Source organism: Schizosaccharomyces osmophilus, chromosome 2 (assembly GCF_027921745.1).
Source record: "Schizosaccharomyces osmophilus chromosome 2, complete sequence".
In the NCBI taxonomy this organism is placed as follows: Eukaryota; Fungi; Ascomycota; class Schizosaccharomycetes; order Schizosaccharomycetales; family Schizosaccharomycetaceae; genus Schizosaccharomyces; species Schizosaccharomyces osmophilus.
The window spans coordinates 1,486,929-1,505,516 of NC_079239.1; the positions used below are offsets into that span (position 1 = coordinate 1,486,929).

Genomic DNA, 18,588 nt, shown 5'->3' on the forward strand with positions numbered 1-18,588 from the left:
TAGCTTTTTTGTTGACCGATTTGTTGCTTTTCTTACAACGAAGAAGCTAGCATTTGTTGTTGGTTAGCAAACGAGGTTTTAGGAGGAAAACCGAAGCGTACTTTTTGCAAGATTGATAAAAAAGGTGAAAAAAAGTCAGAATTGGTATTAGAATTTACATGTGCAAGGATTAGCATGAATTTTGTATGGTATGCTACAATTCATTAGAAATCGAGCTTCCGTAGAGCTGCTAAGTCGGTCTTTTCGTAAATACAATGTTCCCGAGTCTTCTGGACAACTGCTGCAGGATTTAGGATTTGTGCATATGTCTATGTCGGGGGTGTTTCACCTCTTACCGCTTGGGCTGCGGGTACAAGACAAGATAAGCAAACTGATTCAACAGTCGATGAAATCCGTTGGTGCAGCTCAAGTTAGCTTGGCTCACCTGTCGAGCAAAGAAGTATGGGACCGAAGCGGACGATGGGAAACAAGCGGCCGGGAGCTATTTCGATTGAAGGATCGAACCGAGCGAGAGTTGTGCCTTGCGCCTACGCACGAAGAAGATATTACCGAATGCATAGCGAGTTTTGTAGAATCCCAAAAGCAGTTGCCGATCCGGGTGTATCAAATTGGAAGAAAATATCGAGACGAAGCAAGACCAAGAGGAGGATTGCTTCGTGGCAAGGAGTTTGTGATGAAAGACCTGTACACGTTTGACGTGAATACTCACCAAGCCCAAGAAACGTACAGACAGGTTTTGGGGGCGTATCACCAATTTTTCAAGGCGGTAGGGTTACCGTTTTCGATGGTGAATGCGGACACGGGGAATATTGGAGGAAAACTTTCGCATGAATTTCATTATCGCAGCGCGGCGGGAGAGGATACGATATGCATTTGTCCGTCATGTGAGTTTTCGACCAACTCGGAGCTGCTAAAAGAAACAACATCGGGAACGGGACACTGTTGTCCGAGTTGTGGAGATGAGTTGACATTGTCATCGTCGATTGAAGTGGGACATGCGTTTTTGTTGGGACAAGCTTATTCCGCCAAATTGGGAGCGAACGTCGAGGTGAACAAGCGACTCGAACCCTTGTATATGGGATGTTTTGGGATTGGCATTTCTCGAATGATAGCGGCCATTGCCACTGTGACCAAGGATTCCAAGGGACTCGTGTGGCCGATGAATGTTGCACCCTGGAAAGTGCTGGTGGTACCGACATCGTCGAAACACATGCAGGCAGCGGAATCCGTGTACGACGGTGTTGCACATGTTGTTGGCGCTGACAATATCCTGCTGGAAGATCGTAGTCAGCACTCCTTTGGGTACAAGATGAAGGACGCCGAGCTGATTGGATATCCATTTGTGATTATCGTGGGCTCCCAATTTGAACGACAAAGCCTCTGTGAAGTGCATGTTCGCGCGACCGGGGGAAGACACCATTTGCCCCTGCAATCTTTGCACCAGATTCTCTTGGGGAACTTTTTGTAATGCATCGTACAGTCTTCCATTCACTCTCTTCCCTTTTATTCTTTGTTGGATCCGTTGTTGCATTTGCATTCATCATGAATGCAATGTAAACAAATATCCTTTTCTCCATCCTCGTTACTACAATACCCAAGAAGGCGCTCGTCCCCTACTGTGACTAGAAAGAAGCACTAGTGCTACACCCTCATTCCTACTTTTCCACCTGAAACCTACAATTTCCTATAACGACAATTCCAAATAAACTCTTGAATCATTCGTGATCCCTTTTCACACCTATTTTTTCTAAACAAAACCTAACCTTTCAAATCTTTCCATCAAATGTTACAATTTTACAATCATCTCTTTTCATTTCTCTCCCTCTAGCCATTCCATGGCCTTGGATTATTCCATGTAGAAGGATCTCTTTGTTATCAACTTGCCTTGCATAGCGTAACATCTAGGTTACAACGTCCATTGTACTGGATGGATGATTACATACAAACTGATAGCAAACTAGAAGAAAACTCTTTGCAAGTGGTCCATCTACGTTCAATAGAAGGTTCAAGTTGCGTACTTTGACTTTATCGGGAACTTGATCTCCTCGATCATCTCGTCTGCTTATCGCCCTCCGTTTTGTGTAATGCTTTCTTTGTGTATGTATATATATATATATAGAGGACTGTGCACCATGGAATCTGCTAAAAGAGCAATCCATTGTAAGTAGCTGCAGTAGTTTTACTTGGAGGGTTATTTTTATTTTTATTTTTATTTTTAAATTTTCTATTTATATCTCTTATAGACACTCTTTGGAATTTCGGACTTTTTTAATTCCGGATTTCTACACATTTACTCTCTGTCTCTCTCTCTCTTTAGCTTTCTACCTTTAAACGACCTTTTTTTTTTTTTTTTATACACATTCAAAAAGGAAAGGATTACTTTGATTCATCATGTCGAAATTCGCAGACTTTCAACTCCCTCTCATTAAAAACGAACCCCCCAAGAATTATGGACCAGAAAGTGTTGAGCGCGAACAACTTGTCGCTGCCTACCGCGAACTAGAGTCCCAATTGCCCGTGGCCATCCCCCTTGGTGTCAACGGAAAGGACGTCAAGACCAACGATATAGGCGAACAACGCTGTCCTTTTGACCACAAGAAGGTTGTGGCCCGTTACCACCGTGCCAGTTCGTCGGATGTCCAAGGCGCCATCGAGTCTGCTCTCGAAGCAAAGAAGGAATGGGAAAACTTGTCTTTCACCGACCGTGCTGCCGTCTTCTTGAAGGCTGCTCATTTGATCAGCACAAAGTACCGTTACAAGCTTATGGCCGCCACCATGATTGGCCAAGGGAAAAACATCTGGCAAGCTGAGATTGACGCTGCTATGGAAATCATCGACTTTATACGTTTCGATTGCAAATACGCTAGCGAATTGTACTCGGTTCAACCCCCCGAAAATTCTACCGGTGTCTGGAACCGCACCGAGTACCGTCCCTTGGAAGGCTTTGTTTACGCCATCACCCCCTTCAACTTCACTGCCATCGGCGGTAACTTGGCTGCTGCTCCTCTTCTCATGGGCAACGTTGTGCTCATGAAGCCTTCCGACCATGCTGTCTTGTCCAACCGCATTATCTATGACATCTTCGTCGAAGCTGGTCTTCCTGCTGGTGCTTTGCAATTTGTCCCTGGTGACGCTATTGAGGTTTCCAAGGCTTGCTTCAACCACTACGACTTTGCCGCCCTTCACTTTACCGGAAGCACCAACGTTTTCCGCTCTATGTGGGGAATCATCGGTGAAAACGTCGCCCACGGCAAGTACCGCACTTACCCCAAGATTGTTGGTGAAACCGGTGGTAAGAACTTCCACCTTGTTCACCACTCTGCTCAAATCCGTTCCGCTGTTGTCAACACGGTTCGTGCTGCTTATGAATACCAAGGACAAAAGTGCTCTGCCTTGTCTCGTCTTTACGTTTCCCGCGCTTCTTGGGAAGCTGGTTTCCGTGACCAACTCTTACAGGAAGTCAAGGCTTTGAAGGTTGGTGCTCCTTTGCAAGATCTATCCAACTTTGTCGGTCCCGTCATCCACCGTGGCAGCTTTGACAAGTTGAAGGCTGTTTTGGACAGCGCCGCCACTGACAGTGAAGTCGAAGTCTTAGCTGGTGGCAAGGCTGACGATTCTACTGGCTACTTTGTTGAGCCCACCGTCCTCCTTTCCAAGAACCCCAAGCATGACATCTTCAAAACCGAATTCTTCGGCCCCATCCTCGCCGTTTACGTTTACGAGGATGAATCTTTGGAAGAGGTTTGCGAGTTGGTCGATACTACCAACGCGTATGGTTTGACTGGTTCTATCTTTGCCCAAGACCGTATCGTCGTTCGTAAGCTCACTGAGCGTCTCCGTAACGCCGCCGGAAACTTTTACATTAACGACAAATGCACTGGTGCTGTTGTTGGTGAGCAACCCTTCGGCGGTGCTCGTGCCAGCGGTACCAACGATAAAGCCGGTAGCGGTATGATTTTGTCACGTTTCGTTTCTCCTCGCTCCGTCAAGGATACCTTTGCTTATGCCGACTCTGTATTATACCCCTCCAACCTTTAAAATTAAAAATCGTGATGTGCCTTTTTCACGAACTTCAAAAGTTTTTGTGCATACTAATCCAAAATAATTTTTTGTGCATAGATTGATGCTTTCATTGTCCTGCAATTCATAGTAATTCAATTTTTCTACCTTCTTAAGAGTTCTGTCTTTCTTTCACTTTTTTTTTTCATTTCATAGTGGTAATGTATCATGTTTTTTTTTAAGCATTAAACTAAGAGTCATAATCAGTTCTCGTGGACAGCGTACCATCACTGACAGATCCAGCAATTGAATCTACGCTCTTTTCATGTATTAATCATAGTTTTATTCAATAGCTTTTATTCTGTGTGGAATAGAATCTGATTGCGTCCAGCTGCATATTCTGTCATAGCCAGCTACACTTTCTTTCTACGTCCACCAAAACGCTTGACCCACACAATGTTCTCCTGGGAGGCAAGTTTATCAAATGGTAAGATTTTGTCGTTTAATGATGGATTATTAATTAAAATAGAACTTTACTTTGTTCGGCAATACTTTTATAGCGGCAGCTATGAGAAGTTGTTCGAAATCGATGCTTCATCTTTATCCGAAAAAGGCCTCGAATTAACAGAACTATACATGGCTAGAGCAAAGCTGGCATTGGGAGAAAGTATTGAATCGATTCAGGGCACGCTTACTCAAAAGTCTGCTGGAGGCGCCGCTCTTTTGGCATTGGCAGGTGAAGGAAGCATGGACCTTTTAATTGAGCAGCATGGAGATTCAGATGCTGCTGTCCAAACCTTAGGAGCCATCTATTTAATTCGTAAGAAAGAGTACGACGAAGCGTTAACTTTGGTCCAAAAATCTGTCGAAAATTTGGAAGCTGTGGCTTTGGAAGTGTATATCCATTTATATCAACACAAGTTAGAAGCCGCAGAAGCAGCAATCACTAAAAGTTTGGATTGGGCCGATGAAGAAATTGTTTTGCAAATTGCTCAGTCTTGGGTAAAGCTTGCTAGAGGTGGTTTAGACTCCTACAATGATGCCTTTTATATTTATGAGGAATTAAATGGTAGTGAAAGCAATCCTCGTGTTTTGACTTGCATGGCTTGCTCTGATTTATGTTTGTTACGCACTCAAGAAGCTCTTACTTCTTTACGATCGGCCCTTGAAATGCAATCCAATTATGCACCTGCGGCCAGCAATTTGAAGACGGCCATCCTTGCTCTTGGTCCTTTAGCTCCCTTAGACGCAAAACGACTGTATGAAAACTCTTCTTCCGGTGCTTTCCTTACAAAGCAATTAGATCAAAAGTCCCAAGAATTTGATGCATTAGCTAAACAATGCCTCGCCAGTTCTTCTGCTTAATGATCGTGTAACCTTTTTCAAAGCCCCATGTTTTTTTTTTTTTTTACGATCTTCGCTATGTAGACGATTTTCCTTTCATTCCTTGCTAATTCGCAAGAACTACATACTTGATTCCAATCATGTAATTGTCGTTGACATTCCTTTATATTTATAATTCAATTCTCTCTTCCTTTTACTTTTTTGTTTCAGATGCATGGAACATTGGAATGGTAGCGGTTTGTAATTTATGAAGACGTATTTTGAAAATATATTCATTAAATGTTGCTATTAGAATGAAAATTAATGTAATCGTGTTTGCATGAGGGAAATCGCATTGAGTTGGTTCAGCAGTTCTTTGGTACTTAGTCTGCCAACCTTTATCTTCATTACTCAACAAATACCTACACATACCTATAATGCATAGTATATTCCATCGATAATCAATGTATTTCTATAAAAATATCTAAATATTTGCTTTTTGAAGTGTTTAAGCTTGTTAAATTACGCTTTTATGAAAGATGGTCAATTGAGCAATCCTGCATCCTCTACAAATCGTTCCACAGTATTTTTTTTATGAGTGAACATTTCTTTTCTTTTCTTTCTTTCTTTCATTTAGAACAAAAACAAAAAAACCAGAGATCGCTCAGAGTTAGTACAGTCCCACCATGTCATAAGCAGAAAAAGGGATCGATCAAAAAACTCTTTTATGTGCCTTGAACAGAGATGTGATAAAACTTTAGCTTGCTAATTTTCTACACTGTGCTTATAAACGATATAATTGACGCGTCAACCAAATTTTCTGTAACATATTCTGTCTGGGAATCCCTATATCCACATACTAAAACAAGTAAAGATTAGGGGACTCAATTTGACTATGCTACCGATCTCTCTATCCTGCGAATTTTCGTATCCGTTCGAAATTAAAATGAAATCATGCTCGCCAGGGTGGTAAACGAACTCGCAGATCCTGTATTTGATGTCTTCTTCGATTCGTTCTCATGCATTGGCAAATCTGTCCAGTGATAGATCCTATTACATGATGGCATTTGAAGGACCTTTCACAACTTTCGAACGAAGCTATGATCTGTTCAGTTGTCGGGTTTAAGGATTCTATCGCTGATCTTGCTTCATCATCGGCGTACCATGCATCACAATGCTCTACAATTCGTTGAAAGTGGATAATCTTGTTATCAAGAAAATATCAGATAATTTTCAATTATAAAAATTGTAAAGCTTTTCCTTTATGGCCGCTTATTTTGGCGCTGGCTTCTTATACCTGGGTTACTTGTGAACATAAGCTATTGACGAGAAACATAATATTCAAGACCCTTTTTTTTCTGTTGGCATTTTATGTCTTCTGCTCCCTTTGAAGTCATTGATCTCTGCTAATCTTGTTGATCTTTTTCTGGATCCGAAACATCACTTACAATACACATCCGCAATTGGGGTAATTGGTATCGATCGGATTTGTTTGATCTAGTTGCAATTGTTTACTTCATACTCATTGGCTTGACTTTAATTGTTCCTCGTGACTACGAGTTTGGTTTTTTGAGTGTTTTCGTCGCTAGTGTATAAGACTCGATAATTTCCAAATCCTCAAAGAAACCTGCTTTGATGTTCAGGGAATCCATTTCTTTTTTCTTTTTAAAATATTAAAAGCTATTTATTTGTCTCGCTCTTTTCAACTCGATTTTCCCTATAATTGCAAATTCTGTTCCTAAGACGAGCCTCCGAATACATTCACCTCTTCTTTTTGTTAGGATCTGTGTTTCGGGAAATTGAAAACATTTTGGAGCTTTAAGAAAGAAACTTCATATATTCTCGTTTTTACTGCTATTATTAGAACGTTTCAAAATGGGATGTATGTCCAGTAAATATGCAGATTCCACTGGGGGAGACGTTATAAAAAAAAAGCAAGTAAAACTAGAAAGCCAAGGAAGAGGAACTTCTCCCGAAGGCGATAGGAATCCAGTAAAGGAGCATTGGCTGAATATTGTCTTGCGTGGTAAGCCACAGAATCAAAATGCAGGAGCATCGAACCAGAATGGAAACAAAAATGACAATGAAATCAAAGTTTTGCTGCTTGGTGCTGGCGACAGTGGAAAGACAACAATTATGAAGCAAATGCGTCTTCTTTACAGTCCAGGATTTAACCAAGCTGCTAGACGGCAATATCGAATTATGATTTTTGAAAACATAATCACATCGGTATGCTTACTTATGGATGCTATGGAAAATAGTGGTATGAGCTTGTTGCCAGAAAACGAAAAATACCGACCGATCATTTTGAGAAAACAAACCATTCAAGTAAACGAGCCGTTTCCCGCAGATCTTTACGAGGCGTTGAGAGCTTTGACGCTCGATCCAAAAATAAGGACAGCACAAAATTGCGGTACGAACCTTTCTCTTTTGGATAACTTTTATTATTACCAGGATCATATCGACCGAATTTTTGACCCCCAATATTTACCCTCAGACCAGGATATTCTGCATTGCCGAATTAAGACCACAGGAATTTCTGAAGAAACATTTTTATTGAACCGCCATAAATATCGTTTCTTTGACGTGGGTGGTCAACGCTCGGAGCGTAGAAAATGGATCCATTGCTTTGAATCCGTCACAGCATTGCTTTTCCTTGTTTCTCTCGCCGGGTACGATCAGTGCTTAGTTGAAGATAATAGTGGCAACCAGATGCAAGAAGCGTTGTTATTGTGGGATTCGATTTGCAATTCAAGTTGGTTTGCGGAATCGGCAATGATTTTGTTCCTTAATAAGTTGGATCTATTTAAACGAAAGGTTCATATATCTCCTATTCAGCAGTATTTCCCTGACTATCAGGAAACTCCTTCCACTCCAACATTTGTTCAAACACAATGTCCGTTTTCTGATAATGCCGTAAAAAGCGGTATGTACTATTTCTACTTAAAGTTTGAAAGCTTAAATCGCATTGCTTCTCGCAGCTGTTACTGTCATTTTACAACTGCTACGGATACGAGTTTGCTTCAGCGGGTCATGGTTTCCGTTCAAGATACAATTATGTCAAATAATTTGCAATCTTTAATGTTTTAAGGAAGACAATGATTTTTTTGATGAAAAGTACGATTGATCCTACTAGTGAAGTACCTTCAAATAGCCGCGCTGACTGCATCTCTTTGAACCTATATGTCACATATATATAATATTGCCTATAATTTTGTTACACCTTTCTTGCATCCAACTCCTTTTTGAACACCGAGTTTTGTTAATACCGACAACCGGCCATCCTGTTTGTGCTAGGACGAGCTTTTGTCCATTCTCTGTCCATTTTTTTTTATAATGATGAGTCCTATTCGCGTCCGAGTTTCTTCCTAAATGCTGGCACACGATCCACGAAGAGGAAATAGAGCTATTCCGCGAGAATGAAGCATTCTCTATATACGAAGTGAGATGTTGATGTCTGAATCCCTTGAACTCCTTTTAATTACAAACATTTGTTTGTGTATAATTTCTCAAGAGATAGCATTTGGACGTTTAAAGATTCCAATCAATTGATATCACCACGTATTTAAAATTGTTATTGTGTATGAAAACAGGCCATAGTATAAGAACTTGTGTAAACAGTTCGTCAGTGTAAAAAACAATGCTGTCCAAAAGAACAGTCATCTATTGCAAAAAGCAACTAAAGTACTACTACCAAATGTGCATAGATGAGACATGTCTACAAAGGTTGGTTTACCTTGCAATTAAAACATGACTCAGGGTAGGTTTATGTGTACCAAAGAGTATCCTTTGTAGTATTTACCTGATTCCTTTCGAAGTAATTCGTTTATGTTCTGTCTTATACCCCATCGTCCATTGCATCTATACGTAAAGTTTGCTTCGACAAATGTCAGTCAAACAATATTGGAAAGCTCGTTTCCTTCATAGCCAAACAATAAATCCTCATATAAATGTATAAAAAAAAGAAGACTTTCGTGAAATCGTTTATGGTAATTCTTATTTATTCAGAGAGCAAGCTAGCTGTACTCGTTTTTCTTGAAACACATTCAATAAGTAAATACTCTTTTATTATTATTAATGAATATTTTAAAAAATAAAACTCATTTTCAAAAATGCTTGGAAACAATTTCCTCCTTCCATGCCCACCCTTCTAAAACGTAAAGACCATAAAGCAGTGAGATTAAAGAGGTTTTAATTATCAAAGCATACTTAATGTAATTTATGGCAAAAAGAATCTCTTTATTAAACGCTTTTGTATAGTTATGAGCCGAAATGGAGGATCTTTTAATTAATGCTCGACACCATCTGTGTATGCGGAATCCCAAGTTTATTCGAATTGGTCTTCGTCAACTGGAATCTATTCTATATCATATCGCACGACCTAGTAACATTCATGATAAGATTCCGAAAGAGATTTATCTAAAGCTGCAAGACTCTCATCTATACAATTCTGTTGTTCCTTGTATTTATGCATTGGACAGTCTTTTGGACTACCAGCAAAATGATGAAACTTATTTCGAAAACTATGTCTTTATTCAACGCCTAATGGATGACTTGTTACATGTAATTGAGGGCCTGGTACTAATCCATCCCGTGTCTCAATCATTTTTTGAAGATAAAACCACCTTGCATCTTTTTATACAAATACTGGAACCCAGTCAGATTAGAAGCCTTCAAGTGGCAGCTTTAAAGACACTCGTGTGTATCATGGTGGACCATCCTCTTGTTGTCCGACTGTTTGAGTCAATTGGCGGTCTGCACCATATTTGCATGTTATTTAAGCATAGACAAACTAGCCAAGATACTCGTTTACAAATCCTTGAATTCTTTTACTTTTATTTATCTCCGGAACCTTACAATATCGAGGATTTACCCTACCGTAAAACTCGAGCGGAAAAGCAAATTTATCTTTCAAAGTATCTTTCCAACGTTCAAGACCTACGGAAAGACCTAGATACTTTTAGACCATTTGGTAAATTAGACGAGACTTTTGACTGAAATTTTGGAACATCTACTCTTTCATTTTGCGTTCTCACATTGATCCAATTCCATTCATATCCATAAGTTATATAATGTTTTCATATCAATAAATTATTTTTAGCATGTTAAATCAATCCGATCCCAGATGTCAAGTATCCAACTAAATGAACTATGGATGCCGATGAAGACTCCATCCCAACAGGTAATATCAGCTAAATTTCGACCTTCTCCTACTCCATCACGCCTCCGTAAAAAACTAAAAGAAGGCAATCTTTGAGACAACAAGTATGTAGATGGCGCTGTGCTACTGTTTGGGGACATTCCATAAGGTGTATGACCAGGTAAATTTGAGGAATTGGATAAGGAAGAAGTATTTGAGGTAGGTGAAGCGAATGTTCCACCGACGGAAGAAGTCTTGTTATGCGACATAGGATAGTTCGTGGTAGTTTTCGTGGATGAGAGCCGAAGGAACTGGACCATCTGCGAGAATTTTTCAACAATGAAGCTATATCTGTTGATTAATTCATGATCACTCTTGCTCAGTGCAACGAATGCGTACCGTCGCAAACCGCCACGAGCATGCGGATCATGCAACGAAAAAGATTGAGCAATCACATATCCGTTTTCTTGATCTCCAAAGAATAGCGGATTTGACATGGATTCTGAAATATCTGACGACATTGAATACTCACAACTGAGGCATCGGACCATCAGCCTCCTCAAAATAGAGTACCGATTCTGATTTCGGGGATACTGACTAGATATATAAACGATGTCTGGGTTTCTTGTAGAAAGAGAAATAAGTCGCGGAGGAACGTCTGGTAATACATATTCACATGGAAGAACTATGCTGCAAGTAACACAAGCAGGTTTTCGTGATACAGGACTTTGGCGAGCCGACGAGCTTAAGCCAGCTGATTGAATACGAGGAGAATCAGTGGCTTTTGATTGCCTTTGGTTACCGTCTTCAGGGTCACTTTTGAATAAAGACTCTGTAGAACTTAACATAGGGTCTTCTGAAGATTCCTGAACTTCAGACTCAATATTATCTTCCGACGCTGCGGAAGATCTTGGCGCTGAGGGTATATCGAACTGATCACCCAGCTCAGAACGAAGTAATTTTTGAGTACAGAAAATTATTGAGGGGCCTTCCAATTCACAAAAATGTCCCAGGGAAAAGATGACATCCATATTGCACAATGGAAAGGAATTAAGCAAACGAATACAAAAGAAATTAACCAAAATAAAGAATTGGTGTTGATTAGTAAACCATTCAGTGGTATAATAAAAAAAAAAGAACTCAATCTCTTGATAAAGCCAAAATCATTCAAAAACAATAAAACCAATACAGCAATGGTCAGTGATATATAGCTTTTGGACTTGCAACAATTAGTAAATAACTGAATGTTCAATGGTTCATAGCAGATTTAGATAACTTTAGAAAGGATTTGAATATAGGATATATTAATGATCGCATCCAAGAAATCTTCAAATACCTATCATTATACGTGGGATCATAAATGAAAATAAAAACTTGCAATTCGATATTCCTTTTATTGTTGGAATCTGAATTCACAGCTGTCGCTAAATTAATAAAATCTATTTAAATTAAACAAGTTTATACTTTTCACCAAAGAGACGAATGATGATGCGTTTGTCCAGTAAGTAATCCTTTTGTTTTTGCAGCGGAAGATTCCACTGTAACAAATGTTTAAAAAAAAAAAGCAGAATCAGTTCTTCAACAGAATTCTACAGCTTACAGGAATTTTGGTCATTTCCTAGAGGTGGAGTGGAGAGGATGAAAAACGTCGCTAACAAAATAACCTACATCGTCTTAAGCAAGAAAATACGATAACGAACGAACAGTATTCCAAGTAGAGTTACACAAGTTTCGTGTTTCCTAATACATTACTCGTCTGTTCTATCTACTGTATTACAAGTCTGCTTAATTTCAAAAAAATATAGCGAAAACCCATCGATTATTAGTGTATATGAGTAACCCTATTCCATAAATAAATTGGCTTTTCAAAAATGTTTGCCTAGTCGCTTTTCTTTTCACATACTTACTTTTAGTTTAAATGGTACGCTTATCCTTGAAGTCCGGAACATCAAAAGTCTCCGGAGGATCATCCTTGTACTTGAAGATATAATCCTTAATTTCATCCAACTTGTGGGAGTAATTGGCACTCAAGTTGTGGCAGTTTACTGAAACATATGGATTGTGAGTGGAATGCTGTAATGCCTTTCTAGCAACATCGTAACGAGAGGTGTTGTTGAGCATCATCATAGTGAAAGGAGTGGTGGTAGTACCTTCTTCACGGTAGCCGTCCAAAGTAACACGAGAGGGCTCAATGCGGTCGAAGAGCAAGCTCTTGATGTCCATAACATAGCCGTGGTAGTTGATATGAACATGACGGTTGTTGGTGAACAAGGAATCGAACTCTAGTTGAGTCATTCCATGAGGATGCAAACTAGAAAGTACCATAAGATCGGTCACGTTAACAACACGCACACGTAGGCTAGGAATATCATTTGCCAACATCTCAGCTGCCTTAACAACCTCAAACATAATTTCGTTACCAATACCGACCAAAACAACATCAGGATTTATGCCGTTATCGGTGCTACAGAATTTCCAAACACTAGCACCAGCCGTGCAGTGAGCTTCAGCCTCTTCAATAGAAAGATAGCTTGGTTGAGGATTCTTACTGGAAACCATCAGGTTGATAGTATTCTCAGAACGCATGCATCTAGCTAATGTAGACAAGAAGCAGTTAGCATCAGCTGGGAAGTATACACGGCTAATACCAGGCTTGAAAGAGAGCATCGTAGTAATAAATCTAGGAGACTGGTGGGAGTATCCGTTGTGTTCTTGACGTGCCCAAGTACTGGAAGTGACATAGTTCAAACTTCCAAACTTCCCATGCCAAGGTAATTCGAGACCCATCTTGATGAATTTGCTGTATTGAATCAACATACTAACGACAATCGTCATGAAAGCCTCGTACGAAGGGAAAATCGCGGTACGACCAGTAAGGGTGTAACCTTGCATGAGACCTTGGCAAATGTGCTCGGAAAGGATTTCTGTAACACGGCCACCTTTTGCCATTAATGTTGGATCAGTTTGCATAGTACGATCGGTATATTTTAAAACAGCATCAAGTTTATTACTCTCTAGTTCATCCGGAGAAAAGACACGTAAAGTCTGATTATTTTCGCGGAGAAGTTCGCCTAAGTAGTTACCCACAACATAAGTAGCAGATGTCTTTTCACCCTTGGCAACACCAAACTTTTTCCAGTCGGTTACAGTCAAAGGATGATAAGAATTATACGTCTCAATGCGTTGACCCATGCGCTTATTGACCTGAGGAATGTTTTCACGAATTCCCTTTGTTGGAAGGCCTTCTTCGTCCAAGAAGTCATCAAAGCGGTAGCTCGAAAGCCATTCTTTAAGCATCTTACGCTGAGTAGGATCATTACGAGCAAGCTTTAGTGGAACTTGGTGAGCATGATAGGTTCCTTCCAAAAATCCGCCGTTTAAGGTCTTAGGGCAACCTTTGCCCTTAGGCGAACGAAGGATGATCATGGGCCATCTGGGCTTAATAAGTTCACGCTTTACACGCGCGCGGTGTTGAATATCCTTAATGGTTTCAACAGCCCAATCCATGGCGGCAGCCATTTCGCGGTTGTACTCGTCAGTGTAGTTGACAATAGCAACCTGATAACCAAAGCCACTGAAAAGTGCCAATAATTCCAAATCATCCATGCAACCATAGATAGTACGCTCGGAAATCTTGTAACCGTTCAAACTCAAAATGGGGATGACAGCACCAGATTCGGCAGGGTCCAAGAATTTGTGAGTTTGCCATGAACCTGCCAAAGGACCACTTTCAGCTTCACCGTCACCTATAACGCAGGTTACGATTAATTCGGGCTTATCTTGAACAGCACCATAACTGACGGACAAAGAATAACCCAATTCACCACCTTCGTGAATGGAACCAGGGCATTCAGCATTTACGTGTGAAGGAAAGCCACCAGGTAATGAGAAGGTGCTAATCAAATTCTTGAGACCTTGACGGGTGAATTGGTATTGGGGATAAAAGGGGCCAAGCGAGTCTTCCAAAAACAAAGCACCCAAAACGGCAGGTGCACCGTGGCCAGGACCGACGACAAAGATCATGTCCAAGTCATACTTGTTAATAATACGATTGCAGTGGGAGTACGCAATACTCAAGCCAGGGCAAGTACCCCAGTGACCTAAGAGTCGGGTTTTCACGTCATCCTCGTTGAGTTCACCACCAGTGTAAATGTCCTTGGCTAGGAAAATCAAAGAGCAAGCCAGGTAGTCGCAAGCTCGTTGAAAGCGATCGACAGCAGCAACTTCTTCGTCCGAAACTTTAGAAGAGTCGAGGGGAACATAAAGACTAGATACTTCTTGAGGAAGACGAGAAGGCATGCTAGGGGGGAAAGATTGCTTTTCAGCAATTTCAACTTGCTTTGCCAAAGCTTCAGGAGAAGAATTGGGGATATCGCTAGTACCGCTCATGATGGAAAAATAAAAAAATAAAATCTAATCCAAGAAAATCGTAAAAAAGAGTATCAAACAACAAATCAAATAATGAATTGTTGTAATAGGTCTATAAATATCGTAACAAACAAATCGTTAAGTGAAGAATTATACAATCGCTCACAATACCTTGCTATCCGCGATTGAATTGAAATAGAAAAAGACAACAAGAAAAGACAAGTACAAGAACCGTGTAAACGCTTGCGAAAATAAATAAATAAATATGGGAATCAGATAAAACCCCTTGTTTACCAAACGTTTCAAGGTTGTAGGTTAATAAAACCAAAACAATAAAAAATAAAAAATACTAATAAGGTCTAGCCAATGAATAAATCAGCTTCAATGAAAGAATGCAAATTTGGATGCAATTTCTCTTATTGTAACAACCATGGCTGGGAAATGGGCCTATTTATAAGTTGACAATCGGACGAACAAAAATACTCGATGTTTCTCATCAGTATACTTCACACCAACATCATCACGTGTTGACTGACTCTGTTTTTCTTCATAGCTTTGCTACGTATACTACTTACGTAGATCAAACTTGACTTTTCCTTTCCATGATATAAGAAAAGAAACCGATCGCAGAGTAAGAAAATCGTTCGTAGCTCTTGATGTGTTCAACGTGACGTAAACTATGTTTTACTTCAATGAGGAACCCCCAGAAACATTCACTTTATGGTAAATAAGCAAAAATAAACAAGCACAGAGTTTGAAAAGAAGTTCTGTGAATTTCTCATTGAAGTAAATCATCTAACTGATTAGAAATCGTGTCCATCCACTGAAAACTGGAGAATCCATGCTTCGTAACATCGATTCGGTCCCCAAAACCCACCGCTTCTATTATTCATCGACTTTTCCATAGCTAGTTTAGCATATACGAATGAAACAATATGGTAAACAAGACGTATCCAAGGAAAATATCAACTTTTACGCGTCGGTCCTCTTTCGCAAGCGGTTTTTCGCCCAACAGCCTATTTTGATCACTAAAGAAATATTCAATTCATTTTATAAAAAGATTGAGTTTATTTATCCATTATTCATCGTTTTCTCTGCATTGTTTGCAATTGTAGAAAAGGAGAGAACAGTTTAGAAAGTCGCGTACCGGTTTTGTTAGTTACCATAGCACTGCACATCGGTAAGCAGATTTCGCGATTGCTTTGTTGTGCGTAGAAGATTGCAAAGTTTGTTTTACGCATTATAGGGTATCATAGCAATGGGATACTTGAAATTGAAAAAGAAGATTCAGTAGAAAAGAAAGATGCTAAGAATCATTCTGTATATAAATAGACAAGCAAGAGACATAAAATAAGATAATTCATGGGATTTCATTCGTAGAGGTTTTTGATCCTTTCTTCAGTAACCGGAGCACATTCTTAGTTTTATGAACGATTTCAGTTTCAACAGAGAATATCTATTCATATTAGTAGTTGTTTAGCATATCACTTCTCAATATTGTCTTGAAGCATAAATATGCTTAATACTTTAATTTCATATGCTTATAAGCATACCTACACCACAAATGGAGAGGGTACATCAAGAATCCAGCTTCCAATTTCCTTTTTCCTTATAGCAAAAATCTTACATTTCTTTTTTTTCTTTTCTTATTTGCGTTGATTGCATATTTTTCATTGGTTTTTGGTTTTAAATTTTGCTTTTCTACCATACTTTTCGCTTTTCCTCATGTCCGGTAATACATCTTCATTCAAGCGCAGCGCCAGAGAAAAATGTTGGGAAGCAAGAGACTCTTACTTTGAATGTCTAAATAAAAACGATATTTTGGATCCTTTGAAAGATAACGAACGGGCATCTCAGGTATGCAGCTCTGAAAAAATCAATTTTGAGTCAAATTGCATCCAATCTTGGGTCAATTATTTTTGCAAGTTTCGTGTTCAACAACACAAGCAACAAGAAGCCATTCGAAATCTTGAGGAAAGTGGTGCTCGTCGTTTATAATGAAAAGTAATCGTCCATCCTTCCTTTCATTTCCATTAATAAATCAAAATTCTGCTTGATAGATGACCTAATATTCCGTTTCAGGAACGCTTTGCTACATACTATCTCCTTTACTTTTTTTTTAATGATGCTTCATAAAATTACCCCTTCTCTATACGCAGTTAAGAATAATATAAACTCGATTGTTACATGAATCTAAACTTTGAATCGTCAAAAGAAAGAAAAATAATTCCTTACATATAATAAATAGCAGCAACGTCCGCAACCCCTCTCATGGACGGAAAGAAAGCGGACACAGAAACGAAAAGAAAAAAGTAACTTACACAGGAACTACTGTGAGTTTATTTGCTTCCTCACGTAGCCATGGGATTAGCAAGATTTGATTCAGCACCTCGACGGTGTTGACATCCACGCAATTGAGACCTTGACTATGGGATATCAATAAATTGTGGACGGCGCGAATAATATGTTTAGTTTTGTAGTGAGGAGGGAGTCGAACTTGTGTGTTTTGTAATAAAGGCAACAGTACCTGTAAGTAAGCATATCTCAGCTTAGCTAGTTCATTAGGGATATCATTTATTTCCCGAATTAATATATCAATTAGCACGTTAAGGTCATTAGTGTAAAAAACTTCATATGTTTTCGGAGTAGTAAATAAGAGGTACAGTTGCTTTAAGATCAGCATTCTAGTTCGCGGATCTCCTGTTCTTGATTAGTTTTCTGTTCTTCATGTAAACACCCATTGATTCATCATTACAAGTCCTCTTGGTATCAAAAGCTCATGGTACGTACGTTCTCTATTAAGGATAAAAACAAGTCCTTCATAGTAAACTCCTGTGTCTACTTTAGACTCTAATAACAAATCCATGACCCCATTCTGGATTTCAATAACTCCGGTAGAAGCCAGTTTGACGAGCATGAACTGTTCGTTCAAGCTCAAGAGTAAAAGCATACACATAGAAAAATTATCAACATCTTCTTCTGACCAAGCGAATTCAGCTGTAGCAAGCAGGCCTTTTAAAAATGTTTCATCCGCCGTCACCAAATCAGTAAGAGGAAGTCGTTGAGAACGACACATATGATACATCAAACATAAACCATAACGAAAGGAAATATAGATCCCTTTTTCTGAGGGATTCCTAAAACGAACGATTGCATGCACAAGAGAACCAAAAAAACCACTTGCGATTAGCAGCTTCACACACCCGTCATCCAACCGAATATCTAAAAGAAAGAATACCACAATGAATTTTATAATATGAATGTCTTCCATGAAGAAGAAGCAATCCAACAAAATCGTCCGCAGCGTGGTCTTGTCCAACTTGAATAGCGGACTACGAATCAGCTTCTCAGCTATCGTTTGTAATTGCGTTTCTGTGTTTAAATACGGTTCTATTTTGGTTAACACTTCATTCAAACCGCTCCCTTTTGGCAAGTCTTATGTTCAAAACCTACTTCCATATTTTATAAAGAAAGAGAGAAGCCTAGAGGTAGCGGTTTCTACCTCTAATGCATTTGTAACGTTGGAAACAAGCTCATCAACCTCTAATCCTCTTGCATTAGCTTTCAGTTCCACAGAACTTTGTCTCATAAACCAGTTCCTCGAAATTCCTTTGTAAACGATACACATAAGTTCCAAATCAAACACTTACCAACCGAAAAATGTTCTTCGTTTTCTAATGAATAATAAACATCTGTAAACTCCATTTACAAGTTTAGGCCAGAAACGCTTAAGACAGCTTACCCGACTGCAAACACTT

At 39.4% G+C, this 18,588-nt stretch overlaps 9 protein-coding genes across 9 annotated transcripts; 6 read left to right on the forward strand and 3 right to left on the reverse strand.

The window, feature by feature from the left end:
- Positions 1–190: 190 nt before the first annotated feature.
- SOMG_03180 (mitochondrial proline-tRNA ligase) lies at positions 191–1,468 on the forward strand (the record flags this gene model as incomplete). The annotated part of the gene is made up of 1 exon (XM_056181971.1): positions 191–1,468. The coding sequence occupies one exon, from the start codon at positions 191–193 to the stop codon at positions 1,466–1,468; it is 1,278 nt and encodes a 425-aa protein (XP_056037974.1).
- A 923-nt stretch (positions 1,469–2,391) lies between these two features.
- put2 (delta-1-pyrroline-5-carboxylate dehydrogenase Put2) lies at positions 2,392–4,038 on the forward strand (the record flags this gene model as incomplete). The annotated part of the gene is made up of 1 exon (XM_056181972.1): positions 2,392–4,038. The coding sequence occupies one exon, from the start codon at positions 2,392–2,394 to the stop codon at positions 4,036–4,038; it is 1,647 nt and encodes a 548-aa protein (XP_056037973.1).
- A 417-nt stretch (positions 4,039–4,455) lies between these two features.
- On the forward strand, positions 4,456–5,364 carry sec28 (coatomer epsilon subunit; the record flags this gene model as incomplete). The annotated part of the gene is made up of 2 exons (XM_056181973.1): positions 4,456–4,486; positions 4,529–5,364. The coding sequence occupies 2 exons, from the start codon at positions 4,456–4,458 to the stop codon at positions 5,362–5,364; spliced, it is 867 nt and encodes a 288-aa protein (XP_056038241.1).
- A 1,833-nt stretch (positions 5,365–7,197) lies between these two features.
- On the forward strand, positions 7,198–8,412 carry gpa1 (G-protein alpha subunit; the record flags this gene model as incomplete). Its single annotated transcript, XM_056181974.1, has 1 exon — positions 7,198–8,412. The coding sequence occupies one exon, from the start codon at positions 7,198–7,200 to the stop codon at positions 8,410–8,412; it is 1,215 nt and encodes a 404-aa protein (XP_056037975.1).
- Positions 8,413–9,594: 1,182 nt separating this feature from the next.
- Positions 9,595–10,320, forward strand: cdc14 (SIN component Cdc14; the record flags this gene model as incomplete). The annotated part of the gene is made up of 1 exon (XM_056181975.1): positions 9,595–10,320. The coding sequence occupies one exon, from the start codon at positions 9,595–9,597 to the stop codon at positions 10,318–10,320; it is 726 nt and encodes a 241-aa protein (XP_056037970.1).
- Positions 10,321–10,419: 99 nt separating this feature from the next.
- Positions 10,420–11,493, reverse strand: bhd1 (folliculin, BFC/FNIP-Folliculin complex subunit Bhd1; the record flags this gene model as incomplete). Its single annotated transcript, XM_056181976.1, has 1 exon — positions 10,420–11,493. One exon carries the CDS (start codon positions 11,491–11,493, stop codon positions 10,420–10,422), a length of 1,074 nt encoding a protein of 357 aa, XP_056037969.1.
- An 883-nt stretch (positions 11,494–12,376) lies between these two features.
- SOMG_03186 (phosphoketolase family protein) lies at positions 12,377–14,851 on the reverse strand (the record flags this gene model as incomplete). Its single annotated transcript, XM_056181977.1, has 1 exon — positions 12,377–14,851. The coding sequence occupies one exon, from the start codon at positions 14,849–14,851 to the stop codon at positions 12,377–12,379; it is 2,475 nt and encodes an 824-aa protein (XP_056037972.1).
- A 1,704-nt stretch (positions 14,852–16,555) lies between these two features.
- Positions 16,556–16,828, forward strand: coa6 (cytochrome c oxidase assembly protein Coa6; the record flags this gene model as incomplete). Its single annotated transcript, XM_056181978.1, has 1 exon — positions 16,556–16,828. One exon carries the CDS (start codon positions 16,556–16,558, stop codon positions 16,826–16,828), a length of 273 nt encoding a protein of 90 aa, XP_056037971.1.
- A 319-nt stretch (positions 16,829–17,147) lies between these two features.
- Positions 17,148–18,535, reverse strand: dip1 (WISH/DIP/SPIN90-like protein; the record flags this gene model as incomplete). The annotated part of the gene is made up of 4 exons (XM_056181979.1): positions 17,148–17,530; positions 17,621–18,220; positions 18,284–18,373; positions 18,481–18,535. 4 exons carry the CDS (start codon positions 18,533–18,535, stop codon positions 17,148–17,150), a joined length of 1,128 nt encoding a protein of 375 aa, XP_056037810.1.
- Positions 18,536–18,588: the final 53 nt, after the last annotated feature.